At 37.4% G+C, this 26201-nt stretch overlaps 10 protein-coding genes and 1 long non-coding RNA gene across 13 annotated transcripts; 6 read left to right on the plus strand and 5 right to left on the minus strand.

Moving 5' to 3' along the window:
• The first annotated feature begins 233 nt into the window (after positions 1-233).
• Positions 234-1843, plus strand: LOC148171716 (WD repeat domain phosphoinositide-interacting protein 3). Its single transcript, XM_088042111.1, has 5 exons — positions 234-453; positions 498-779; positions 830-1170; positions 1218-1455; positions 1505-1843. Exons 1-5 carry the CDS (start codon positions 387-389, stop codon positions 1609-1611), a joined length of 1035 nt encoding a protein of 344 aa, XP_087898237.1. The 5' UTR covers positions 234-386; the 3' UTR covers positions 1612-1843.
• Positions 1844-1851: 8 nt separating this feature from the next.
• Positions 1852-4675, minus strand: LOC148171717 (uncharacterized). Its single transcript, XM_088042112.1, has 4 exons — positions 4362-4675; positions 4137-4314; positions 2351-2563; positions 1852-2300 (listed from the first exon to the last, which is right to left on the minus strand). Exons 1-4 carry the CDS (start codon positions 4470-4472, stop codon positions 2113-2115), a joined length of 690 nt encoding a protein of 229 aa, XP_087898238.1. The 5' UTR covers positions 4473-4675; the 3' UTR covers positions 1852-2112.
• Positions 4676-4678: 3 nt separating this feature from the next.
• On the plus strand, positions 4679-5816 carry LOC148171718 (UPF0193 protein EVG1 homolog). The gene is made up of 3 exons (XM_088042113.1): positions 4679-4901; positions 4946-5296; positions 5343-5816. Exons 1-3 carry the CDS (start codon positions 4811-4813, stop codon positions 5489-5491), a joined length of 591 nt encoding a protein of 196 aa, XP_087898239.1. The 5' UTR covers positions 4679-4810; the 3' UTR covers positions 5492-5816.
• Positions 5817-5826: 10 nt separating this feature from the next.
• Csas (CMP-sialic acid synthase) lies at positions 5827-6963 on the plus strand. The gene is made up of 6 exons (XM_088042352.1): positions 5827-5897; positions 5942-6337; positions 6412-6489; positions 6601-6724; positions 6769-6828; positions 6877-6963. Exons 1-6 carry the CDS (start codon positions 5827-5829, stop codon positions 6961-6963), a joined length of 816 nt encoding a protein of 271 aa, XP_087898478.1.
• Positions 6898-9511, plus strand: LOC148171720 (sorting nexin-8-like). Its single transcript, XM_088042116.1, has 7 exons — positions 6898-7526; positions 7573-7830; positions 7875-8148; positions 8214-8690; positions 8734-8950; positions 8997-9185; positions 9233-9511. Exons 1-7 carry the CDS (start codon positions 7505-7507, stop codon positions 9314-9316), a joined length of 1521 nt encoding a protein of 506 aa, XP_087898242.1. The 5' UTR covers positions 6898-7504; the 3' UTR covers positions 9317-9511.
• LOC148171721 (small ribosomal subunit protein uS10-like) lies at positions 9496-10101 on the minus strand. Its single transcript, XM_088042115.1, has 2 exons — positions 10010-10101; positions 9496-9904 (listed from the first exon to the last, which is right to left on the minus strand). The coding sequence occupies exons 1-2, from the start codon at positions 10010-10012 to the stop codon at positions 9539-9541; spliced, it is 369 nt and encodes a 122-aa protein (XP_087898241.1). The 5' UTR covers positions 10013-10101; the 3' UTR covers positions 9496-9538.
• A 24-nt stretch (positions 10102-10125) lies between these two features.
• LOC148171722 (uncharacterized) lies at positions 10126-10832 on the minus strand. Its single transcript, XR_015770509.1, has 2 exons — positions 10672-10832; positions 10126-10619 (listed from the first exon to the last, which is right to left on the minus strand). It is a non-coding gene; the product is annotated as an uncharacterized LOC148171722 (long non-coding RNA).
• Positions 10784-14304, plus strand: TBC1D16 (TBC1 domain family member 16). The gene is made up of 6 exons (XM_088042110.1): positions 10784-10947; positions 11826-12193; positions 12238-13067; positions 13115-13569; positions 13614-13795; positions 13842-14304. The coding sequence occupies exons 2-6, from the start codon at positions 11833-11835 to the stop codon at positions 14039-14041; spliced, it is 2028 nt and encodes a 675-aa protein (XP_087898236.1). The 5' UTR covers positions 10784-10947; positions 11826-11832; the 3' UTR covers positions 14042-14304.
• Positions 14305-14353: 49 nt separating this feature from the next.
• On the minus strand, positions 14354-18927 carry LOC148171724 (uncharacterized). The gene is made up of 6 exons (XM_088042114.1): positions 18712-18927; positions 15192-15276; positions 15054-15141; positions 14928-15001; positions 14726-14879; positions 14354-14676 (listed from the first exon to the last, which is right to left on the minus strand). The coding sequence occupies exons 2-6, from the start codon at positions 15270-15272 to the stop codon at positions 14570-14572; spliced, it is 504 nt and encodes a 167-aa protein (XP_087898240.1). The 5' UTR covers positions 15273-15276; positions 18712-18927; the 3' UTR covers positions 14354-14569.
• A 2767-nt stretch (positions 18928-21694) lies between these two features.
• Shmt (serine hydroxymethyl transferase) lies at positions 21695-24119 on the plus strand. 3 transcript variants are annotated; one of them, XM_088041140.1, is made up of 5 exons: positions 21695-21830; positions 22219-22594; positions 22640-22770; positions 23034-23721; positions 23774-24119. In XM_088041140.1, exons 1-5 carry the CDS (start codon positions 21783-21785, stop codon positions 24010-24012), a joined length of 1482 nt encoding a protein of 493 aa, XP_087897266.1. In that variant the 5' UTR covers positions 21695-21782; the 3' UTR covers positions 24013-24119. The 3 variants fall into 3 exon arrangements, with proteins under 3 accessions (XP_087897266.1, XP_087897267.1, XP_087897268.1); XM_088041141.1 differs by lacking the exon at positions 21695-21830 and adding an exon at positions 22029-22138; XM_088041142.1 differs by lacking the exon at positions 21695-21830 and adding an exon at positions 22045-22138 and having other exon boundaries at positions 22204-22594.
• A 306-nt stretch (positions 24120-24425) lies between these two features.
• Positions 24426-26094, minus strand: LOC148171726 (Golgi to ER traffic protein 4 homolog). Its single transcript, XM_088041143.1, has 5 exons — positions 25956-26094; positions 25797-25875; positions 25545-25748; positions 25190-25497; positions 24426-25142 (listed from the first exon to the last, which is right to left on the minus strand). The coding sequence occupies exons 1-5, from the start codon at positions 26066-26068 to the stop codon at positions 24890-24892; spliced, it is 957 nt and encodes a 318-aa protein (XP_087897269.1). The 5' UTR covers positions 26069-26094; the 3' UTR covers positions 24426-24889.
• Positions 26095-26201: the final 107 nt, after the last annotated feature.

Raw genomic sequence — 26201 nt, forward strand, 5'->3', positions numbered from 1 at the left:
TTTAGATTGATTGCCCTCAAGTACAAATTAATACAGATTTCATTTTTCTGTTTTAGTTTTACCGAAAAAATCAAGATAATCCATCTTTAATAATTCCATTCATATTTTACCAAACTTAAAACCTCTTTCATCGTTTTTACCTAAAACTCTGGTTCATTTTTCAGTGTTTTAGACCTTGATAAAGTTGGTGGATTTTTTTAAAATAAAGTGACGTCATGCCTGGACCCCTGCCAATAAAAACCGCTAAAAATCTTCCCATTTGTGACGTATGTCTACGTGACGTTTCATATTTTGAGGTTATATCACTGAAAATAACAATAACAACAGGTCAGGTTCCACCTTAGGGCCCTTACTATGTCTCTCCTGTCCGTGTCTGAGTAAAAGCGATGAATTTAGGTCCCACAAATTCCTACGGGAACGGCCTTTTGTTCGCCGGTTTCAACCAAGACCATGGTAAGTTTACTCACATATTTTCCTTCCTATATTTATAATTTCAGGTTGTTTTGCTTGTGGAACCACCACAGGCTTTCGTATTTACAATTGCGATCCACTGAAGGAAAAAGAACGCCACGATTTCGACAATGGAGGATTAAGTTATGTAGAAATGTTATTTCGGTGCAATTATCTTGCATTAGTTGGTGGTGGATCTAAACCACTCTTTCCTCCCAACCGTTTAATGGTTTGGGACGACTTAAAGAAAACCACACCGATAACGTTAGAGTTTAACGCCCCTGTTTTAGCCGTGAAGCTAAGAAGGGATCGAATTGTTGTAGTTTTAGGTAAAAACTAAACAAAACTGAACGTTCAGAAAGTAATCATTGGTTTGTAGAAGGAGTCATTAAAGTTTACACTTTTACCCAATGCCCCCAACAATTACATGTCTTTGAAACCAGCACCAATTCCAAAGGTTTATGTGTGCTCTGCCCCAATAGTAATAACTCATTACTGGCATTTCCTGGACGGAAAACCGGTCACGTGCAACTTGTAGACTTAGCAAATACTGATAAGGGGCCTTTGGACATTGTAGCACACGAGGCGTCGCTTAGTTGTATCGCCTTAAATTTACAAGGGACCCGTTTAGCCACAGCGAGTGAAAAAGGGACACTAATTCGAGTGTTTGATACTGCGACGGGTGATAAAATCGCGGAGCTCCGGCGGGGGGCCCATCAAGTAAGTCAGAGGACGCTCCGGAATTTTAAATGATTTTTTCCTTTCAGGCAACGATTTACTGCATAAACTTCAACCACAACTCGACGTGTTTGTGCGTGGCGTCTGACCATGGGACGATTCATATCTTCGCGCTGGATGACCAGAAACTGAACAAACAGTCGACTTTAGCAAACGCAATGTTTCTGCCCAAGTACTTTTCGTCGACGTGGTCCTTTTGTAAGTTTACGGTGCCCAATGGCCCCCCTTGCGTCTGTGCGTTTGGAGCAGACAACAATTCAGTTATTGGTAATGCAGTCTTTGTGGTCTTTGAAGGTGTTAATTGATTTTTTTACAGTGATTTGTGCCGATGGTTGTTATTATAAGTTCGTTTTTAATTTGAAGGGTGAATGCGTGAGAGAGCAGAGTGCCCAGTTCCTTGAAATGACTGATGATAATGCATAGACTGGAATTTAGTAATTGTGATTTGATAGGGGATTTACCTGTTAAAAGACATGCCCTGGAGACTAACTTCACATCGACATATTTAGTCCTTTATCATATTTTAGATCGCAGATATTTATAACAGTCGTGCATGTCTAATTTGATCAAACTGCACCATAGAAATTGATTTATAAAATACTAATTTACTGTACTCCGAATGTATGAAATAAATATTTTATTATTTAATAGGAAACAGTCGTGTTTTCATCACATGAATTTTATTTAAGTACATCTCTAACGAAATTCACACAAAAATAGCGTCACGTTTGTGCAAGACATAATCCAATACAGTATAGAAGGAAGAAAATGATTGTGACATTCACTTTATTTATCACAAATGGCTAATAATGAGAAGCTCACTTTTAAATGCAAAGCAGCTTTCATTATTATTGTCATTGTTCTACTTAAATTGGACTACGAAGCTTACAAGTGGCGAGTGTCGCCTTCTAACACACCAAACATTTAGACTAGAGGTTTGTTTGGATCAAAACGCATTGGTTGAACGGTGTGAGTATAGCCACCATAGGCATCAATCACCGAAGGCCCGAAATTGTTATATCTTGAGCATCCACTTCTTCCGAGACTTAAGTAATACAGAACGATCGTGTACCACATTTCGATGAAAACCATTGAAGCAGCAAGACAAACCACTACAAAAAAGAAACATTATTAAAGAATTACGGAAAATTTGACGCCTTACGCATCACGGGATAACTAATGTAGAGTCCGGGAATCAAGTCCAAATAGCCCATGATCGCTGTGGTGATTCCGAAGAGGTAAGTAGTGCCGCTGACAAGAATCCATGGAATTATGTAGATGGAGGTCATGGTGGCCACTCCGTAGATTAAGACTGCGGCGAGGAAGAGGTTCATCCAAGCTAGCCACATGCAGATGGAGAGGATTTTGCTGAAAGCTGTTTTTCAAGATTGTATTGATTTGTGGGGAAAAATAGACGACTAAAGTAACTCATTCTTTTAAAGTGGTCGATTTCCAATTAAGCGAAAGTGGTCGGATAGGGAGATTCGACCCGGCGCATCCACCAAATGTCATACTCCCAAAATTAATAAATAAAAATTAGCTTCTGATGTTGAATTTTTATTTCTGTTGAGTAGCTCAGACTAATTGAAAAATGGAGCTCGCTTCGCTCGCTGAACATACAGGGTGAACCCGAATAAACTGCAACGCTCGTAATGCAGCATCAACTAGCACTGTGGCCCACTTAAGACTTTCATGCAGAATATCTTTGTTATTTGCAAATGGATTGTAATAAAATTTTAAACAAAGAGAACTGAATAAGGTAGGCTTAATTTGATATTATTCAAATTATTTCAACGTTAAAAATGCAATGTTAACCGCCTTTTAATAGATAAATTTATGCAAAATGTTTACTGTCACGTTAAGTATAAGAAATACATCTATCTACCAAAAATTGGCCAGATTCTTGTATTTATTTAAAAGAATTTGTTGATTTTGGCATTAAAATTACTTATTTTCTTGAACTTACAAAATAGCTATTTTGGTTTTTAAATAGATAAAATAGTGTCGAAAGCTAAGAAATTTCTTCTTCCTATCAAATCCAGAAGTGGACAGAAGTCCACGAAAAAAAATTGCATTTTGACATTAATTTTATATTTATTGTTAGAATTAGTTGACATCGACACTGACAAGCGGCCGTTTTACTATATCATTACAGACCCCGTTCAAAAAGAGGCACTTTATGGACGTTAAAAGATACCGTAAAACAAAGATTTTTATACAATTGGATATAAAGTTGTTTAATTGTATTTGAATTGAACCACTATGCTTAATTAGTTGTCATGGTAACTTTTTGAGATTGAGAATGAAAAAATCTAATTTAGCGACTGAATTAAATGAATCCGTAAAATTGCCACTTTTGAAAGCATAAACTAAAAACTCATTATTATAACTTTTATATTGTAATATCTAGCAAAAACTATAAATATGGTCCATCCACCTTATTATCTTATCAAAAATGAAGGAATTTCTCTTTCTATTATACAGAGTCCGGGAAATTATTCCTTATACAATTATACAGAGTCCGGGAAAATGCTTCGCTGTTTAAACAGATTAAGAGTGAAAAAGTAAGAATCAGAAATTTTAGTTTAATTTGGCGCATCCACCATCTTTTAACTTCACATTTTCCATAATTTGGAACTCTCCCGAAATTTTGTTTCCATATTTGTATAATGACTGTTATGAAACAGAATTGTTGGGACGTTTTTAGCCAAGTATTGATTCCATTATTGTACAATAAATAATTAACTTTACTTTTGATATCAGAGTTCCATGCACCGTGCATAGGAAAAACCTCAACCTTGATCGATTTTGTTAGTTGATTGCGAAATAACAAAACTGGTCACTTTTTCGGTCCAATAAAATGATTTTACTCAACTCCCACAAGAAAACAGTTATTTGTATAACAGGGGAGCAAAGTTAAACCCATAATTTCCCAAACTAGTACTTACTCAAAACAATTTCTTGTGAGTGTTGCAAACGCGCCTCATTCGAACTGATGGGCTTATGGTGATCTTCAAACCGATGTTTGCCTCGCTCCTCTTCGATATCATCTTCAAGGAGGTGCAAAAGTTGCTTAGTATGCAAAGTTCCCAAAACTGTGCAAGTTGTAACTATCGCCATAATAATCTAAATATTTCCCAATTATTGTCACACCATTGAAAAACTGTACTTACAAAAATAAGAATCGAAAATAAAATAGCCCATTGTCTAAGCGTAATACAAATGAAACTAGCAGTGGTCGGTTTGACCTCAACGGGCTTGATTATCCTCAGCACCGGCAACATATTAAACTAATTTAAATCACAAACACAAGAAAAATTACACCGCTGCATTTTCTAGCAGCTTGTCCCAAAATAACATACAAACACTGCTGATTTTCCCTTGTCTTTCTCTCCCTTGAAAACTCCTTGATATTTGATCTCTTTCTACTGGAGAAGTGGGGCGAAAATCAATAAGCACTCCCAGACCAAGCGCCAAAATCAAACAAAATTCCGTGTTATCAAACTACCATCAACTCTCATTTACACACCCCGGCGGTGGCGCGTTAGTGTTACCAGAACAACTAGAATTGATTCAACAGAGTTCTAGCAACGCGTGATAGTTAGATTAGACGTTGACAGAAATGGAGTGGCCGAGCAAAAATGTGGTCCATGGAGGAATTCTTCATCCGGCGAAGACTACGTATAGTCCAGAAACCCATCGACTTTTACGAGGTGTGTTAACACGTTTTTCTTCCCAGTAATTTGATTCTCCCCAGTTCTTATGGACGAAGCGAAAATGACCATGCAGCAACGGAAGAAAATGGACTATTATCTCCGCAACGGAGAGCCTCTACCACTGCCAACTCCCAGAAGTACCAATCAAGCGCGAAAAAAATTACCAACTGTTGTGGTACGACCTGGCAGTTCCAAAAGGAGATCTAAAGAGACGATAGTCCAATCCGGCGCGTACGAAAGAGAACAGTTTGTTCCCAGAGGACCACGTGTTGATCGGGAGAAGGAAAAAGACCGTTTACAGAATAAAATGGCTTTTGGGAAAGATATCGTACCTAAAATGTCCAAGAAAAAACCAAAACCGCCGGAGGAAGAAAAGAATAGATTTGACGAACGTAAAAATTGCGAGTTTCTGTGATTGTGTTACAATCTTGGTTTTAGTGGTCAATGAGATCAAAGAACGAGAAGAGTGGTTGAAGTCGATGGAAGAACTGGGAGAAGGCCAAAAACATAAGTTGATTATCCAGCAACAGATCCAGGCAAGAGTTCGGGAGATGAAGGAAATGCAGCTTGCCGACCAAAATTTATAATTTCGCTAACCCGGCGCATCCACCAAGCAGATTTTCCATTTCGCGCCCTCAATTTTAGGGTGATAACTTCACATTTGTGTCAACGTGACATTTAGTCCACTGCAAACTGTCACCACGTTGATAATTCTAGGAATTTTATTGTTATCACCCTGGAAATGTACGGCGCGAAATTTGAACACCACATCTCTTTTTGTTATGAAACGCTTCTTGCTAACGCAATGAACGAATAAAGTGCTTAATTGTATTAACTTTTCGGATTAATTCAATAACATCAATTGGATAATGTGATGACGAGTACAATATAAGTAATTCGAGCTCAAAAACATCCAGTAAATATGTATCACGTTTTTATTCTATTCACAACAATAACCGCCACTGCTGTTCTGTCGTGTAAAACTCAGAAGTGGTAAGAACCGGAACTAGTAACGTTTTATTTTTCTATCTTCGCAGGAATCCTGCAAACCTCCACGTCGCGGCTCTGATTCTAGCCAGAGGCGGATCTAAAGGAATCCCTTTAAAAAATCTCGCTAAAATCGGGAATAATTCTCTTTTGAATATCACTCTGAGTAGTGTTCTACAGGTGAATTTTTCTTCAGTGTGGGTGTCAACAGACCACGAACTTATCGCAAAAGAAGCAGGTTCTGTGAATGTGCACTGGAGGAGTAAAGAATCGGCAACTGACGCCGCACCCTCCATTCTAGGAGTTTTAGATTTTATTGCAGTCCATCCTGAAGTTGATGTTGTTGCTTTGGTGCAATGCACTTCACCGTTTGTGAAGAAATCTTATCTAAATGAGGCTTTGGAGTGGGTCAAACGGAAGGAGGAATGCGTTTTTTCGGTTGTTAGGTAAGAAGTGCTGATTTTTTACGTACCAGTCAGGCCGTTTATTCAAAACAAACGAGTTTTTCTTCATTTTATAGAAAGCGCTCGGAAAACATTTTTAAACTCGCACCCAACAAGTCTTCGACTATCATACAGAAATTTTTTTCTCACGCAGAGTAGAAAGTGTACACGCCTTTCTCTACTTCTAAACCATAAATTAATAAAGATACAACTTGTCAACTACTTCATTACGTGCTCAGTGTGAATATCTAAGAGTTAATTTACAGATCCCACAACTTGCGCTGGTCTGAAACCAGAGGCGGCGTCCATCCTTTGAACTTTGACTTGAAAAACAGACCTAGAAGACAAGACTGGAACGGGGAACTTGTAGAAAATGGAATGTTTTATTTTGTGAGTCGAAATTTGGCGAGGCGGGGGTTTTTACAAAGCACCAGGTAGGTGGCTGTGGAGTTTTAAATAGGTTGGTAACTCGCAAAAGTCAGAGTTACCAACGTGTAAAAAATACAAGGCCTTCTCGACTAGTTGAGCAATAACACAAAAAGCCGGATAAACCGGTAAACCTTGAAAACGCGCTACGCGATGATAATTTATTTAAAATTGCATTACGTTATTTTATCAATAATTCATAAGTGGGGTCACCGCTATTTATCCGAGAGTGTAACCGGATAGTTCCGGATGTGTCCCCATTTTCTGTTTTTTACAGAAAGTCGACCTGTTTTCCTGTTAATTTGTGTCTTCCGTTTGTTTATTGTGCAACAATAGAGAAAAACGCCTTTGACCTTTTCCCATCAAAGTGAAAGTGTTTGTATTTTTCAATTCTGTGTTGCGCAAGGAGTTCATTCCAACTGAACAGTTCAGTTCGTGTCTTTTTCCCGCTGTTTGTTTACCGTTGCGTAACTTGTCAAATTTGACACATGCCAACACATCACTTCGAGGTTATGTTTGTTGACAAGGTTGACACATAGCCACGGGTCTTAAATGACATTCCCTCCGGGACAATTATTAAATTATTTTTATCCGGTACTGTGTCCACCCACAAATGACGCACAGTCATAATCTCGAGCGAATCAACGATCATTTTAGGTGCAAAACCGTGGAAATCCCCAAAAGGGATAGTTTAGAGATTGATACTCAGTTCGAGTTGGATGTCGCCGCAGCCCTGACGACGAAATGACGACGGATTTCAGCTCAGGTTTGGCGTTTTTTAACTGTAGTGCCCCCTTAATCACACGTTCCAGGAACAGTCCCGGCGCTCTATAGAGAAGTCTTTGATGTGTGTTCCCACAACGGGGAACCCCTCCATAGAGATGTCTATCAGTGCTTACTTTCACTGTGTAATCTCGGAACTGAACAGTTGAAAGTCATCTGGGACTTGGCTGGCCCTTCACAAGGACTCATCACCAGAACGAACTTGTATAAAACACTGGCGCTGGTGGCATGGGGGCAACAAGGGAAGACGTTATCGCAGAAGCTCTTCGAGAGCGCCGCGGGGAAAGGTAAGGTTTCCTTAAACGCGAGCAACCATAATCGAATTTTTTAGAGTATCCCACCCCCAGCATCGGGGATTTAACCCCCGTCAAAAACCTAGTTCTACAACTTAATTTACGAGCCAATCCAGCGGTCCTGGGGCTCACCTACACGGAAATCACACAACTCGATACAATCACCGTCGAATTAGTACCTGAGAAGAAAGGACTGTTCCTTAAATATTCAGAGTATTTAGTGTCGTCCCGGCGCTTCAACTCCAAAGTCACACGCAGATACAACGACTTCCTCGCACTACAGGAGCTCCTCTTGAACCGATTTCCATACAGGTACTTTAAATTTCAAATTTCCCGCGTGGTACTTGATCGAACTGAACGCGAAATTTGAATTTCAGAGTTGTGCCGCGCTTGCCCCCGAAGAAGATCGTCTCCGACGCTCATTTTCTGGAGTCCCGACGCCGGGGCCTCCATCGCTGGCTCACTCTGGTGTGTCGGCACCCCACGATATGCCACGACGCCCTCGTCGCGTTTTTCCTGACGGATCATGGTCCAGACATCCAACACAGAATCCGCGATATTTTTCGACGCGCCCCCGACGAGTTCATGACTTCGGATTTAGCGGCGACGGCGAGGAATCTCTTGCCGACGGATCATGGGGAAATTGCGTCCAGTCGGGAACAAATCAGATCGTTGGTTCAAGTCATCGGGAAATTAAAGTTATTAGCTGAAGCTGATATTGAGAGACAGAATTCGTACGCGCGGGACTCTGAGGATTTCGCTGCACAGTTGAAGATTCTGAGTGCGTCTAATATTGGGCAGATTTTTGGGAGCCAGTGGGGGAGTATGCAGAAGGGGTTCACAGCGCTCTCAAGGTAAAATTTGATGGTAGTTTCGTTGATAGCCCCCTTGTTTTAGGGAGTTGTACTCGCTGTCAAACAAGTCCCAACAAAACGCGAACGTGGAGCAAATCACAGTTTGTGAGCGACTGTCGCTGCTTTTGGACGTATTGATCTCACACAAAGATCTGTGTGAAAGACTGGAGAAGGGGTTGGCTCACGACCATCAACAAGCTCTCTCGAAAATGCTGTCTTTGAAGAAGCGGAAGATTCAAGGAGTCATCAGAGGGACCGATGTAAGAACTCGGCGCCTTCTTCATTGAATTAACAGTGTCTTTATAGACTGAGAGCGTGGAGCAACTTGAGGCGAAGATGTTGACTCAGGAGAGTGTCATTTCAAATATGGAGCTCAGATCGGATTTCAGTCTCTACTGTGTTCATATGGAGACGCAGTTGGTTTACGCTTATCTTGAAACGTTGTCTTCCATTTTAAATAGTTTAGTTTCGTTGAGAATTCGATCAAATTCAGAGGTAATTTTTCAAGGGCGTGGAGTTCATAATTTTGGTTTTAATTTCAGTTGGCAGATATCTGGAAACAGGTTCAACCAGTTGTCCAAGAATATCTCCCCATAGATTATGGTGTTGTTAACGGGAAATCGTAACTCGTGCTTTATAATCCTGAAAGGAGCCTTATTTTAATTAGGTTAAAGGGACCAAATACTCTACTCTAACGTCTCCAAGACACTCCTAAAAGAACATTCCATTTCTACTAAAATCCCAATAAAAATTGTGATACAAACATGTAAATATTTTATACACATTTACTCTATGCAATAAACTATTTTGAATCTTTAAAAGTGTATTTTAGAAAAAGTTATTTACATTTAAGCATCAGCGATGGTTACTTCAACCTCCACTCCAGGCTCAATGTTGATGGAAGTAATTTGCTTAACAATTTCAGAAGGAGAGTGCAAATCAATAACTCTCTTGTGAATCCTCATCTGGAACCGATCCCAAGTCTTAGACCCTTCACCACAAGGTGTTTTACGAGTGGTAATCCTCAAGATCTTCGTCGGCAACCTCACGGGCCCCTTAACCCTCAACTTCTGCTTCTTAGCGGCGTCAATCAAATCTGAACACACCTTCTCCAAAGAGCGAACATTCTTTGAAGTTAGCGTTATTCTGATGTGGTGAATTGGGGGAGAATCCTGACCGGGCTTCTCGGGATTGGCATCTTTCGCGATCAATGTCTGGAAAACGAAGCATGAGGAACATAACCTAGAATTTCACAGGGAAAGGTAAAATGGTCGCATTTTGGGGGAAATATACGTGGGTTAGAGGTGATAGGGACTTACCATTTTGGCTGAGATGAGATTTTCTCAGTTTTAGAGCGGTTTTAAGGCAAATAAAGCGAAAATTCGCGGTCACAGCGTTCACATACGAAAACGTGACGGGAAAGGATTTGGGGATTTTGGTTTTGCACCAGGGTCGGAGAAACGTCAAATGGCGGACTTGGAGCGGGAATAATTCAAGTTTAAATGTGCGAAAGGTTTATCTTTGTTCTTAATTATTGCGTTCGCATTAAAACTACCAAAAAAACGTTTTTTATAAAATAAGAAATTTGGAACAATAAATAGACAGTAATCTTACTAAATTTTATATTCCTAGCTTCTAGTCTGCCAGAATAAATAAAAATTTCTAAAACATGTTTTTGTCGCTTGTAATTTTTGAGATTTAGGGCAATAAATCAGCAAGCTAAACGTAGTAATCTCAAAAAATCTTATTACATAATCATCAAAACCACCAGTTTGAATGTTAAATGATCTCTTTGGCCCATCTTAAAAATCCAAAAAACGAAATACTGAACAGGAAGAAAAGGAAGATGAAGAAGAGACGGTATGGAATAACTTCATTTAAACAAGACGCCGGCGCCGTCGCCGAAACAGTTCCCTGCAATAAAACGCCCTAAAAACCCTCGCTTTGAATAAAATATGAGCAAAGGAAGTGACATCGTTACAAAAGTAGATAATACCAGTCGAACTCAATTTGTAAATTCGTACTTTGGTGATAATTCCAACTGATGATAATACACCGGCGCGCATTTTTCTGACAGCACTTCGTGTCAAATATTCGGATCAATAATAACACTAGGGCATGGGGGCGGCATAACGCCAACATGGTGCCATCAGGTCAAATATTTCTTCACAATACACGTTCTGTTGATTAAATAGTGACTGAATTAGTGATTTGAACAATGGCGTAGAGTGTTTTTGTGCGATTGATGTTGTAAATGGTAAGTTGAAATTTAATAATGAAGTGATTTCACTGGTGCTCTAATTTCGCTCCGGACGAGACATTACGAAATGGATTTTCTGTTTTTTATTTTATTCTTTGTCTATTGATAGGAAATTGTAATGTCGTGATAAGAAGTTTTTCTAGTATTGCCTTTGATTGATTAGATCAGAATTATATTGCGTGATAACGATAACGTGGAGAGATAAAATATTAAAGTGCACGGAAGTTTAGTTCGTATTATAAATCCTTCTGATTTATTTCCTCCAATTTTTATGTAAAACTATTAAATTTAATGTGGTCGTAACATATCCACCTGTAGTCCCTCATTCATATTCAATAGTGTTATTGACATATACTTCTTTCATTTCTTTGGTGCTTATTGATTTTCACTTCATTATTGTTCCTGTGAATTGTATTCTCCTTTTTCAATTTTTTATACAGAACTTCACTGTTATTTACGTCTGCACGTTCGTAACTTTCATTGATACGATTGTGTTGATCAACGTTGGTTTCCAATAATTCAGTGCCACAGTAAATTAATAAACGCAAAATAAGTGGCGACTGTTCATTGGGCTTCAGATTTACTAATTAACTATCAAAGATTCTTTGCGACCATAATTTTAAAAATTTAACATTTAGAAACCTACTATAAAAATGAAGTTGAGCGGCATTACACTTTTTACAGACGACAATCTTAAAAACAAGGAAAAGTATAAAACTCTCTTTTTTCAGAAAAATTTACTTTTTTTCCTCCCAATAAAAGTAAATTTAGGCACATTTTATTTAGCATCACGTAATTTAAATGATTTTAACCCGGCGCATCCACCATTTCGGCATTAAAATTGTTTTCCCTGCAATTAAAACGCATTTTTGCAGACTGAAAATGCCTCTGGTTGACATAATCCGGCGTGCGTCGACGTACATTTTGGGCACGGAAGAGGACTTGGCGAAGGCCCAGTACGAAGACAACGAAGTCCTCTTCTGCAAAAACAATGTGTGCGTCCATCCACCAGCTATGGTACGCCAAGACACCGATATCCTCCACCATCCCGGTTACCTGACCATCACATCCAAAGTTTTCATTGATCAATACACCGAAACTAAAAGACCCACACTTTTCCTTACATGGATTCCAAACACTGCGTTAACAAAGTGTCCCAGTGCGCTACAGAATTCTTATAATCATAACAAACAAACTAGCATGGAGAGTTTGAATTCTAACGACTCCAACGGGAGTTTCCCAGGTAAGAAATTAGTTCAAAGAGCCCTAAGAAAGCGTAGTTTTTAGAACGCCCTGTGAGCATTGAGTTGAAAAGTACAAACCCTTTTCTCAACTACGACAGTACCACTGATTCTTTGAGTTCTGAAGATAGTGATAAACCGGGAACCATCATCAACATTAACGTGGATATAGCTAATCCAGAGATCGAGATTGTTACCACGCCGGACAGTGTTAAGGATCCCACAGAAAAGTTCGATTTTTCCAGATCTGAGAGCGTCACTTCAAGCGATAGCCAGTTAAACTGGATAACAACTCCAGAGTTTCTAGCACAAAAACACAATTTGATGTTTCCCGAGAGCAATAACTGTTCGCCAGTGTTACCAACGAAGCTACCACACAAATGCAGGAGATTCAGTGTTGATTTAAGCCAAATGAGATCTCTTAGATTGTTTTTTAACGACACGAATTGTACTTGTGGTCAGCTCGTCGTAGCTTCTAGAGAATCTCAGTACAAAATTCTGCACTTTCACCACGGAGGGTTGGATCATTTGGCTCAAGTGTTACACCAGTGGCACTCTTTGTTACACAATATCAAACACACTAAAGGGTACGAGGAGAATCTCCCATACCGGCACTTCATGGTGTGTCGTCCGGAGGTGTCGGACTTGGAGCTCCACCCCGAGGAAGGCCAAGTTCCTAAGTTAACCGAAGAGATTTTCAGGAGTTTGTTTAACGAAACGGGGCAACTGGAGGATGATCTTACTTTACGCAAATCAATATTTTTCTCAGGAATGGAACGCAACCTTCGTAAAGAAGTGTGGCCTTTTCTCCTCCACGTTTATCCTTACCAAAGCACTTACGCGGAGCGTGGTCAAATCGCGGAAGTCCGCCGCCAGGTCAGTCCGTTTTCTTATTTCTTATCATAACCCCCTGTCTCTTCCAGGAGTACGAAGAGATAACAAGACGCCGCCTGGACTTATCCGGATCTCAACTGAACCAATTCCGGCGAAAAGTGCAAAGTGTGATTGAAAAAGACGTCGTGCGAACTGATAGAGGTAACCCGTTTTTTGCGGGCGATGACAATCCCAATTTAGACGTGATGAAGAACGTTTTGTTAAACTACGCGGTATATAATCCTGGTCTTGGCTACACGCAGGGCATGAGCGATCTTCTGGCGCCCGTGCTTTGCGAGCTCCGGGACGAAGTCGCTGCCTTCTGGTGCTTTGTGGGACTCATGCAAAGAGCTGTTTTCGTCGCGACGCCGACGGATAGAGACATGGATCGATCTTTGCGGTATTTACGAGATTTGGTGAAATTGATGGTGCCTCGTTTTTATGAACATTTAGAGAAGCATAGAGATGCAACAGAACTGTTGTTTTGTCACCGTTGGATTTTATTGTAAGTTTTGGTTCGGTAATTCTTGGGCTAAAGAGGAGTTCCAGGTGTTTTAAACGGGAGTTTACGGAAGCAGTGGCCTTACGGATGTGGGAGGCCTGCTGGGCTAACTATTTAACGGACTATTTCCACTTGTTCTTGTGTCTTGCTATCATTTGTGTTTACGCTGACGATGTTATTGCTCAAGACTTACGGGCTGATGAAATGCTACTCCATTTTAGCTCGCTAGGTAAGAAAAGCACTCAACTTCTTCTTGTTTTACGGTGTTTTTCCAGCAATGTATATGGATGGACAAGTTATCGCACGCAAAGCTCGAGGACTGCTTCATCAGTTCAGACAACTAAGGGAGATTCCTTGTTCGTTGTCGGGACTTTGTACGCGTTGTGGTCCTGGAATTTGGGACAGTTCACACAGTCCCAGGATTTACTGCACCGGACATGATCTTCCAGGACACTGTAATAACTGTATTAACTAAATTTGTTGTTATAGAGAGAGAATCTGCAAACGCACTTGAGTTGCCAGAAAAGTAATCCAGTGTGGTTTCTTTCTTCTTACATACGTATTAGAAGTGAAAGATGTTATTTTCTATAAGATCTATTGTACATAAAAAGTATCCTTATTTCATAAACATCATATCAAAGAAATGAGTATAGTGCGGTTGTATCATAAGTGAATTGTTATAATTATTGCAAACTGTACTTAAATATTAGAATAAAAGCTTGGCATGTATACTGTTGACCAACTTCTTTTTCACTTTTCACCAAAATGTCAATCATATCCCAAAAAGTAGTAAAATAAACATTTATTAAACAGGATTAGCACATTGTTTAACAATAGTAATAAATAAATATCTAAAATTACGTGTTTAAAAAATTAATATCGAGGAATAATATCAGATCAAAATTATATACAAAGTATAAATTCGAGGTCCAGATACCAGAGTTCTAAGACTAGTGAATTTCATGGATGTCATTCTTTGGTGTACAAAACTCATAAAAGCAACTTAGTAGTGTCTTCGGAAAGGATCTTTAACGTAAGCCCCTCGTTTCGTCTCTTCCCAAATATAATTAAAGTAGCTGTAAACCACCATCCACATATAAATGTAGATAACTGAAACTCCAAGTTAGATTGTCTCCACCTACTAGACGAAACTACTTACGAACTGCAATGATTCCAAGTACGATCCATAAAGTCCCTTCCAACGCTTGTCCGTTTATACAAAATTGAATTCCGGTGTACAAAACCGAAACCAGTAGTCCTATTGCTAACATAATAGCCAAAACAACCCACGGAAGCATCAATAAAGCTTTCCTCTGCAAAAAAATCGTACAAAAAAAAAATACAAATTATTATAATCGTACCAAACATGTCCCCACGATCAGTAAGACGGAAATTAAAATTGCCATGCAGAAGTTAATGGTGATGATTATCCTAACTGGAATAAAAACATTGAAAGAGGTTGAAAGGTGGTACGGTGATGTTCTTACCAATGTCTTTGTCGAGCCAGTCTAAGACTATAGTACGGAATTCCACTCGCGTGGTGAAAATTACGATGATTCCAATAATCGCCAATATCTGGAGGAAATTAATGATTTTGTTGTTCTTTAGAAAGGGTTACAACTTACAATTCCGCCGAAGCCTGCAACCAGAGCTCCTGTTCGGACGCTGGCGCAGCCCAGGAAAGTCTTCAATGGTTTCGTAGACATGGTTCTGCAATGGGGTAAAAAATCAATTAATTAGTCGTACGCCGACCCTATGAGTAAATTTATATAATTTTAATTATATTTTCACAGGCATGGTTTAGATAACGATGTTGACCCTTTCACACGATGATTTTTATTTGGTACACACGACATATTTGTTCTTGCTTGTAAGGAGATAAATTTTAATTAAAGTTTCGCTTGATTGCTATCACAATTATACGAGCATGTTGTTCAGATATAATAACGTAGACTTGGACGTGTGTACCTCGTTCGATGCCATCAGTGGAAGTGACTTATAAAATCTATTTCCATTTATGCAACAGATATAATTCAGTAAAAAAATATAACAAAATTGTATAATGCTCCACTATCTTTAGACTATCAATATAAATTTTTTGTAACACAAATTATACAATAAAATAACGTGCTCGTTTTATCGAAGTGATTTTTCAAGATTTTTGAAATGTGCGCGTTCAACTCGGTATAGTTTTTTCTGTATATTGTTATTTAGAAAAAGATATTTTAATCTGTTAAAGAACAATTTGTTTTGTAAAAGAAATGTGCAGATACCGCCAACATTTTGTTTAAAAATATCCAAATTAATTGATTTTGACCGGTGACTTGGAACACTTGGAAAATGCCTTTTACATAAGTACAAAAAAAACGAAAGTGGCAAAAATACGGATTTTAAAGCAAAAAGTTTAAAGAGGACATTGCTGGAAGTACATAGCTATAAAAAAATCACTTTGTCCGGGTTAAGACCGCATAGATTCAATCAAATACATAATACAAGTGTCACAGAATGATCGCACTTTCTTTTAACGGGAAATTCTCCATCAAAATCTGAGTTGATTTTAGTATTGCACAATTGTTATAACAACTAACTAACAAAGATACAAATTTTTATTAAAAAAAGTTGAAAATATTTGGTTCGTTCTAAAATTAAAATTTTCGAAATCTCTATTTCTTGTTCTAATAGTTTGTACTTGGGCACAGATAATGAACACTTTAGAAACTCCCTAAATTTCATTGTTTTAACCTACAAGGATACAAAGATAAAAGTTTTACTAAAAAAAAGTAAAGAATATTTGGTTCGTCCTAAAATTAAATTTTCTAAAATGTCTTTTTCTTGTTTTAAAATTTTGTACTTTAGCACAGTTAAAAACACTTCAGAAATAATAACCTTCCAAAGTTTCAATGTTATAACTTAAAAACTAACAGAGATACGAATTTTAATAAAAAAAAGTAGAAAATATTTATTTCCTTCTAAAATAAAATTTACTAAAATCACTATTTCTTGTTTTAAAAGTTTGTACTTTGGCACAGTTAATGAGCACTGACGTAATAATAACCTCCCCAAATTTTATTGTTTTAACTTAAAAACTAACAGAGGTAGGAATTTTAATAAAAAAAAGTTGGAAATATTTAGTTCGTCCTAAAATGAAATTTTCTAAAATCTCTATTTCTTGTTCTAATGGTTTCTACTTTGGCACAGATAATGAACACTTCAGAAATACTAATTTTCCCAAAGTTTATTGTTATAACTTGAAGACTTACAAAGATATGAATTTTAATAAAAAAAATGAAACTATTTCGTTGCTGCTAAAATTAAATTTTCCAAAAGCTCTATTTCTTGTTCTAAAATTTTGTACTTTGACACAGTTAATGAGCACTTCAGAAATAGTAGCCTCCCTAAATTTCATTGTTACAACTTTAAAACTTACAAAGATACAAATTTTAATCAAAAAAAGTTGAAAATATTTTCATACCCTAGAAATTTTATATTATTTGAAATTTAAAAACTCGAACTTATATGGCACTGGCTTTTAAGTCAAAAAAAACTCCGCTGACGGTAATAATTATATGTAAACATCCTGACTTCTTCACCTTGAAAGAAAATAACACTTTCACTGCTTATGACTTGATGAATCATTGTATTTTACCTAATTTGTCCATCTTTACAGAAAGAACATGTAAAATACATTAGTTTTTTTGAAGATTACGCACGTCTTCTAATGCAAGAATGTTGCAGATCTAAATTTAAAATGTCTGCGCATTCTTCAGATAGTGTAGAACATATGCACTTCATAAACAATTTTCTCGCGGAAATTCCAACGAGATTCACTTTTCTCTGTCTATAAAACTAAATAATAATGAAGACAGGATTGCTACATCTTTTCATCAGATTTTCCAGACAATCTTTCTGCTTTATTGCATTTTTTAGATACTCCAGAATGCTCTGGAAAATTAAAAGTTTCATTGCAGATTCGTAAGAAAAGCCAAAATTCACAAAATTTTTCTAATAAGAAAAGTTACAGAGGCGATTTTTTTTAAGTAAAAATCACTTCTTCCATTCATTAATTTGAGCGCCAAAAAAGTGTGCTGCAACTTCTCATCGCTCCACTTTAGTTTCTGCAGGACATTTTAATAAAGTTCATTGCCGAAACACAAAAACAGCTCAGCCAAAATTAAATATAACGTCTTAACCCAGTTTGCTTCCACTTGAATTAAAAAGCAGAACAGCTCCTTGCGACATATTTGGGAGACTACAGACTACTACGCATAATTAATGCGAAATTGTTTATTTAGACTTGTGTACCATCAATTTCACGTATTTTTAGCACCGTATTAAAACTGCACTAATAAGTGAAACTGAAGTTTTCCCAATCAAGGTCAATACTCGCGCTGGAAGAACTATTCGCAGAAAAAGCCGCGCGGAGGAAGCAGATTACCTTGTTAAGAAGTGACGTCAGTCTATAATAAAAAGGTAACAAGGTTCATATCTGAGAAAAATGGCCCATCTAATAAAAATAGTCGTTGGCTCGAATCCAGGTCTGGCGTTAATCCAAGATGAATCAACAATTTGTCGATGGCCTTTGATCCATAATCGATGCATGGATCGAACTTGACCCAGATTACCTAAGATTTTACGACTCAATCGGAAGGAAATTAACCTGGCTGATGGAAGAACGGCGCACCTTTAATAGTGTTGACCCAATATCCGGACTATTTTCGGAAATAGGATAGTGTGTTAAATGTCAGGGAGAATATCAAAGGGGGAGAGCAATGCGCGAGGCAATTAACATTCAGCATCCGCCTTCAATTAAGACACTAATGGACGCACTTAATTCTCCGATAAACCATATTTTCTCATGCATGTTTGACGCCAAGGCCGCAAACAAGAAGATTTTCTGCGCGAGATGAAATGCTTCGGCAGGATTGCTCAAACAGTAAACAGATAAAACGCGTCCATATTTATGACATTGTTATAATAACAAATTCGTCGTGTTTCCCATGGAAAAATTAAGCTGATTAGTAAATTATTGCAAAAGTGTTTACAGAGCGGGTCGTTGCCAATTAAACCACACACACGTTCAACTTGTGCTGCGTAGGTGAAAGCTTTAGATCACCACGCTAAAAATAAAATAATTACTATAATTACCTAAGTGCGTAATTGTCCCAACACTAACTCACAAACACAAATTTGTCTCAAAAATGATAATTTCACGTTTAAACGATAAGAATTCGCGCCCGTTTTAACTATTCGAGCGGGTTTCACTGAAATGAAAGAGATCCCGCGCGCGGCGTCGCACTCGGTCGCTTGGAGTCGCGAGAAATCGGGTTATACCATGACCATCGCGGGATGACCATCGCATCTGACAACTGACCATGGCGGAGATGTGGAAGGGAAAAATATTTGATTTGTGACGTGGAGGCTTTTTTCTGTCGCATTTGTTTACTGGGGCGAAGGTGAAAGAGGTCTAGGTCGAGATCTGGTGTAAGATGATAGTTTTCAGAAAAACAAATTTGTTAAAGTTTAAAATTATTGCCATACGGCGAAGAATGCGAGTTTGGTTTTAGCTTTTATTGAAATGGACTTTGCGGCAGTTTTCTTCCTTATATGATACCTGTTTTTAGCACAGCTCCTTATAAATTGACAAATACGTTGAAGGATGTTATGTAATAGGAAGTTCAGACGAAGATAAAGTACACTGTATCAACATTTCATAACGTTTTTCATTGATTTTTAATAGTAATCGTACGAGAATGAAATATTTTACGTATTTTTTCAGTATATGTACTGCACCCAAAAATAGCTAATTTACGGACTCATTTAAGTGTCTAAAATGAGTCTTTTTCGGACTCAATCCCAAAAAACTTGCCATGACAACTTATAAAACATAGTGCTTCAATACAAGGATTAAACATCTTCTATTTTAGTATACACTCCCAAAAATAAGTATTTTACGCACTCATTTCAGTCTCTAAAATGAGTCTTTTTCAGACTCAATCCTAAAAAGTTGCCATTAATCTAATAGGTAGACAAATATGAATAAATTATTAGGTTTATAAGTAAATCCAACACATTTTTTTTGCGTTGGTGGTATTTTTATACAAAAAAACGTCATTTTTTGTGTTTATTTAAACAATTTGATGGATTCTATGGTTTTTACCATGTAACTGTAAAAAATGTGGTTTATAACATGTAGCTAAAAAGTTTTTGCGGAGTCATCACCAACGACTAGTCCGCAAAAACTATATTTTAGATACGTGTAACAAAAGCTAATATAGTAATCGCTCCCAAAAATTCTCATTTAAATTTCTAAAATAAAGAAGTCTTTTTCGGACTCAAACAACTAATAATATTAATAATGCATATAGTGGTTTAATGCAACTGTACACATTAGATTAAATAAAGTTATTTTATTAATAACTTTATTTAATCTAATGGGTACGTCAATCTGAATAAATCATTAGGTTTGTATAAATAAATAAATCTAACATATATTTTTTCGCGTTTTCGGTAATTTTATTTTTTAAAAAAAGTCTATTTTTTTGTGTTTATTTTAAACAATCTGATGGTTACTATAATGCATTAATCTGCAAAAACTGTATTTGTAACAAAAATAGCTATAATAAAAGTGCAACATAAATGGATGTAATATGAAAATGTTTAAATACACTTCTTTCTGTCTCATTCTGTCCCGTGTATTATTTAAATAAAATATCATCATATTAAGCAACTATTTATTCAATAGATATGATATTTATATGTACAGCGACCAAAAAATTAAAATATTTCTGCGATTTTTGTTTGTGTAAGTCGGAAAAAATAAACTTTACTTGTTAATTTCTTTATTGTTGTTTGTGTCCACACTGAGAAGCATTCTGTGTTGCAGATAATTTCATTTTTATAGTTGTAAAACTGTCCAACTTACAAATTTATTTAAATAAATGCGGGAAATTTTGGTTTGTCCTGAAAACAAAAATTTATATAATTTGTGTCTCTTGCTTGATAGTTTTGTAATTTCATACAAACCTTAAACCGGTCAAAGGAAGTAGACTCCTCAAATCTCAATGCTGTAGCATCAGAACTACCAAAATTACAAGTTTTATCAAAAAAAAATCTGAGAATTTTGATACTTTCAAAAAATTTCTTTTAACCGATTACTTTGTAATTGTATTAGAGCAAATTTGAATCAAAATATTAAGGTGCCGCTCTACACTGACATAAATTACTTTCACATTCAGAGTGCAGTTCACTTCGAAAGATTCAGTTTATCCACTTTTAATCTAATTCTCAATATTCCATTATTGTTTATGTTGCGAGCACTGGGTAAGCATTCATTTCCTATTAAAATGCAGGAAGTAGAGTAATAAAATTGTATAATCTATAGCCTTGGACTTGATTTATGAAACATTGCATGTCTGCCTTAGTGTTAACGTTAACTGCTTTAATTTTGAGTTAATTTGAACGTTTGAAATTGAATGGACAATTTTTTGGAGACGCAAATTTTTAGAAAGTTGAAACACGTAGGGACCTAATAGAGTTTATAATTAGAACGGAAGGCTTTATCATTGTCCCAAATCCATGTAATCATTGACAAACATTAAAACTTCTCGGAAGAATTGCGTATGAAAACAGGGGCACCGCAAAATCCAGTTTAAGAAAGATTCTAGTGAGCATATTTACTCGACTGTGATAAAATCAGTTGCGACAGAGTCAGAGTGCAAAGTGTGATAAGACATTCAAAAACAATTATCCTACTAAATTATTCAGGACCCCCAAAATCGTACCACCGTTAGAACGTGCTCTGCTAAATTAATTCCACGTGCCCCTAATATCTAGGTAAATGAGAAACTGTACTTATTAGAACGATTCCATTATCGATTCTGTGACCAGAATTTTTACAATCACACGTTCATACCGCCCAAGCGGTTTTTACCATAAAAGGTAGAACTTTTCCTTCTGAAAGTTTTCACATTTCTCGCCTCTTACTCACTTTGTTTTCCTTGGAGTCACGTTCCTCATTATCGCTACAAGAAAATCAAAGTTTCGTCAGCAATGATTCCAATCTGTTTGATTAGTATTGTGTAATTACGATAAAACTCGAAGCATTCCAATAAATCAGAGGGTTCATGCTATAATTATCGCAGAGGTCACCATCAGAACGATTCTAAACGCGACTTTATTTTTTCCTCCGACATTTGTGGTGTTAATTCAAATTGAACATGTTCTCCCGCGCTTTCGGTACCGCCAACCACCTGTTGATCACGCCGGTAGGTAACCCTATTTTTCGAGAAATTCGGTATTTTTCGGTGTTGTTGGACCACACAAACAAAATTGGTGCGTTGGGCAATTAATTACGTCAGTAATTTGGTCACCATGTGGTCTTTCTGACCCCTAGCGTAAATTTAGTGTGATAACAACAGAGGTTATCGGAACTCTTTTTCAGTAAATTGTTAGTTAAGAATCTCTGCACTGTTTGTGAATACGTAGTCCAAGAAGTCGATTTGTGCTGTACAAGTCGCTCCAGCCAAACTTTCCAAGATTTCAAATTATTTCACTTTTATTAAAGTTGTTTGAGGTTAGAACTTTATAACCTTAATTATTCGTGTCAAAAGAACGTCAAAAATGAAGTTAATAACGCAGTCTTTTAAATTTCAGGGCTTCCAAAGGCTTGCTAGGACCACCTTGAGAACGATGAGTCAGAAGATTATAAATTCCAACGTCTGGGAGTCAGATCCGGAGCTTTTTGCCATAATTAAAAAGGAAAAATGCCGACAAGTTACAGGCCTCGAGCTCATAGCATCGGAGAACTTCACTTCTTTACCAGTTCTACAGTGTCTGAGCACTTGTCTCCACAATAAGTACTCAGAGGGGCTGCCAGGGCAACGCTACTATGGAGGAAATCAATTTATTGACGAGGTGGAACGTCTGGCACAGAAACGCGCTCTTGAGGTCTACAAACTCAAACCTGAAGAATGGGGGGTCAATGTGCAGCCTTATTCGGGCTCCCCTGCCAATTTCGCGGTCTACACAGGTTCGTTTGCGGTTTTTATTTTTTTTTTCGCTAATGATTGCTTAGGAATCGTGGAACCACATGGGAGAATTATGGGGTTGGATTTGCCCGACGGTGGGCACTTGACCCATGGATTCTTCACCGCCACGAAGAGGATTTCAGCCACGTCCATCTTCTTTGAATCAATGCCATATAAAGTAAGTCAAAAAAGTCGACAAATTCGCGGAAATTTGCGAAATCTTTAAGAAGTTCGTATTTCGAAACCATTTCAAGTGCATCCGGCTCTTAATATCTCCATTTGCTGTTGACATGAAGTGATAAAAGCGGAAGTTGCAACTTTAAATTAATTACAGATAACATTATTTTGATTTTGATTAGGAAATTTTCCGAGTGCCAATGACACATGAATGGAAAAACCGTAACTTTTTGTCCCCCTATAACTAAAACTCTCTCCCTTAAGGTGGACCCCGTTTCCGGGCTGATCGACTACGACCACTTAGCCAGAACCGCTCGCCTCTTCAAACCCAAAGTGATCATCGCTGGAGTGAGCTGTTACTCCCGAGCCCTCGACTACAAACGTTTCCGCGAGATCTGCGACGATGTCGGTGCTTATCTCATGTCCGATATGGCCCACATTTCTGGTTTGGTAGCCGCAGGTGTTACCCCCAGTCCTTTCGAATACAGCGATGTTGTCACAACCACCACTCATAAGAGTCTTCGAGGCCCCAGAGCGGGTGTTATTTTCTTCAGAAAAGGACTACGTTCGACTAATGCTAAAGGCGACAAAATCATGTACGATTTAGAGAGTAAAATCAATCAAGCAGTATTCCCGGGGTTACAAGGGGGGCCTCATAATAACACCATTGCGGCGATAGCGACGACTATGGAGCAAGCGAAAATGCCGGAATTTGTGGAGTACCAGAAACAGATTATTCTTAATGCGAAGAGGTTGTCGAAGGGGTTGCAAGATAAAGGGTACAAAGTTGCCACGGGGGGCACAGATGTTCATATGTTGCTGGTGGATCTGAGAAACGTGGAGATTACGGGGGCTAAAGCGGAGTTTATTTTAGAAGAGGTATCCATTGCTTGCAACAAAAACACGGTGCCGGGGGATAAAAGCGCTTTGAATCCCTCGGGAATTAGATTAGGTAAGATATCATAAAAACGAGTTACATCTTCACCCAAACTTTAATTTTCCAGGAACTCCAGCCCTAACAACTAGAGGTTTTGTAGAAAAGGACATGGATAAAGTCGCCGAATTCATCGATAAAGCACTGAAACTATCCAAGGAAGTTTCTGCCAAGTCCGGACCTAAATTGATCGATTATAAGAAAGCGATTGAAACCGATTCTGACATTAAACAGAAAGTTGAGTGCCTGAGGCAAGAAGTGTGTGACTTTGCCAGCGCATTCCCACTGCCAGGATATCCGGAATATTAAAATTATTTTATACAATTACTATATCTAACACAATCAAAATGTCTAAATTATTGTTCAACATGAATTATATAAGCGCTATTTTTGGAATAAAACCAATTAAAACATTACGTGGCAATTTTATATTTTTTTACCTTATTGGGTCCACTTACTCAACACTTATTTATTCACTAATTGAATGAAGCGATGCTCAAAGTATTCAGCTACTTTGTTTTCTTCAGTAATTAGCACCAATGTGGCCAACAAACAAAGAGAACATTGTGTTTATTGTAGACATTCTTTACCTCCGTCAATATTTAATATTTAAATTTGCCGCCTTGAGGATTTGCATGTGATTTAACGTCATACTGCCTGAAATCTAAGGTTAAGTAAGGAACGCCCTTTATATTGAGGCGCGGAATTTGAATACACAAAAATTATCGAAAGTGATAGCATTTATTTTCATCCAAATAATAAAAACAGGTAAAAATCGAGAGCTGTCAATGAATAATTCAACGTTAACGAATAAAATTTATTTTACAAGCATTAAAATAAAACCAAAATATACTAATGCATAACAAGACGGCAAGATATCTCAAAAAAACTGTTACTTCGAAAGTGTAATAAGAAAAATTATGAAAGTCAGTCTAAGATCACATAAAAGTACTTTTCCAAGATATCCAACCTAATTTAAATTTCGCAATTATGAATTGAATTACAATAAAGACCCATTCACAATGACTTTAAATGATGTAGAAACTTATAAAGTTAATTACAATTTGATTGTAAGTATGCAGTCCGATAATCTACATTACAATTTAAATAAACTTACCAAATAATTGTGTGTTTCATCATATAAAAACACTGACAAAGGAAACCCCCAACAATGTAAAAACTATCACTAGTCTAATTCAGAGTGCATCATATCGGGGGGGTTTGATGTTGACGCCTGTGACGTTTCATCATCACTATCATCCAATCCTCTCAAAAACGATTCAAAGAAATTTCCAAATAGACCAGTCTGTTTTTGCTGTGGAGGCTTCAGACCAAAGAAAATTTGTCCTATTTTATCCAAGTAACCGACGTAGCAGGGATCCCTTTTTATGGACGGTTCATATTGTTCACATAAAACAACAAATGTGGGTAATTTACGACTAAAAAACGACAATTTTCAACAAGTCAATCGTACATCAAACGTTACCTCTCAATGGCTTGCAATAAAAAGAATATAAAATTAAGTAGAGGCAGTAAATATGGAGGTCCTGCTTTCTTTATCCGAGGGTGCTGCTCTGTATAACTTGTAAACGTTTGATAAGCAGTTATTTTATTACTGAGACATAAATACTGGAAAACTGCTTGTGCAATAAATAAGTCGGCTTCACATTGAAAACCTTGAGTACTTTGAAACTCGATTAATAATTTTGCACAACCTAATCCATCCTTGGAATAAATGTAATGGTGACGTGCTTGGTAGTAATTTTTCTCATCCCAGTAAACCTGTGCTACGCACTAAAAACACTTTCCTCTACGCCTCGTCAAATGTTCATTAAACAAACCTGATGAAGAAATGGATGTCCAAAACTTCGATGATTTGAAGACCAACGTAAAGCTTGAGCCAAAAACGTCTCTCTTTCAGGAGTTGAAGGACTTATACTTGAAAATATCGTGCACAGTTTCGGCGTCCATCCGTCGTAGTCTTTTTCTTCAGATTTGACTAGAACATCGACTAATAATATTGCTAGATCTGCACCACTGATTTGCTAAAAAGTCACAATAACAGCTATGATCAACCAGAGCGAGAGAATCACCTGATCGTGCTCTAAGAACAGCAACGAACCATTGTAGAGCATATCCAAAGTTTCTTTATATTTCTTTTGGGCCAAGTACCTGAAAAATTGAGGTTATGTCGAGAAAGTTCTAGAATTACCACAACAAGAGGACGATAGTCCTATACTTTCAATTCGTACCTAAAATATAAAGTTCTGTACATCTGATGAGCCTCATAGTAATTTCCACTTTTAACAGAATTTTCTAATTTCTCTAAAACTCTTGAAACTCCACGGACACTGGAGGCCGCCATGTTTATTTGGAATTGGAAAATGTCATAATCGCAATGTCACAACAGTTGGGGAGTTTTTACTTCTTAGGTTGGTGTCACCACCAATGAAGTAAAAAAAACAAGATGGCTTGAAAAACACCCTTTATGATTAAAA

This window comes from Gnatocerus cornutus, chromosome 7 (genome assembly GCF_029298725.1).
Source record: "Gnatocerus cornutus isolate USDA-ARS CGAHR chromosome 7, icGnaCorn1.1, whole genome shotgun sequence".
NCBI lineage: Eukaryota > Metazoa > Arthropoda > Insecta > Coleoptera > Tenebrionidae > Gnatocerus > Gnatocerus cornutus.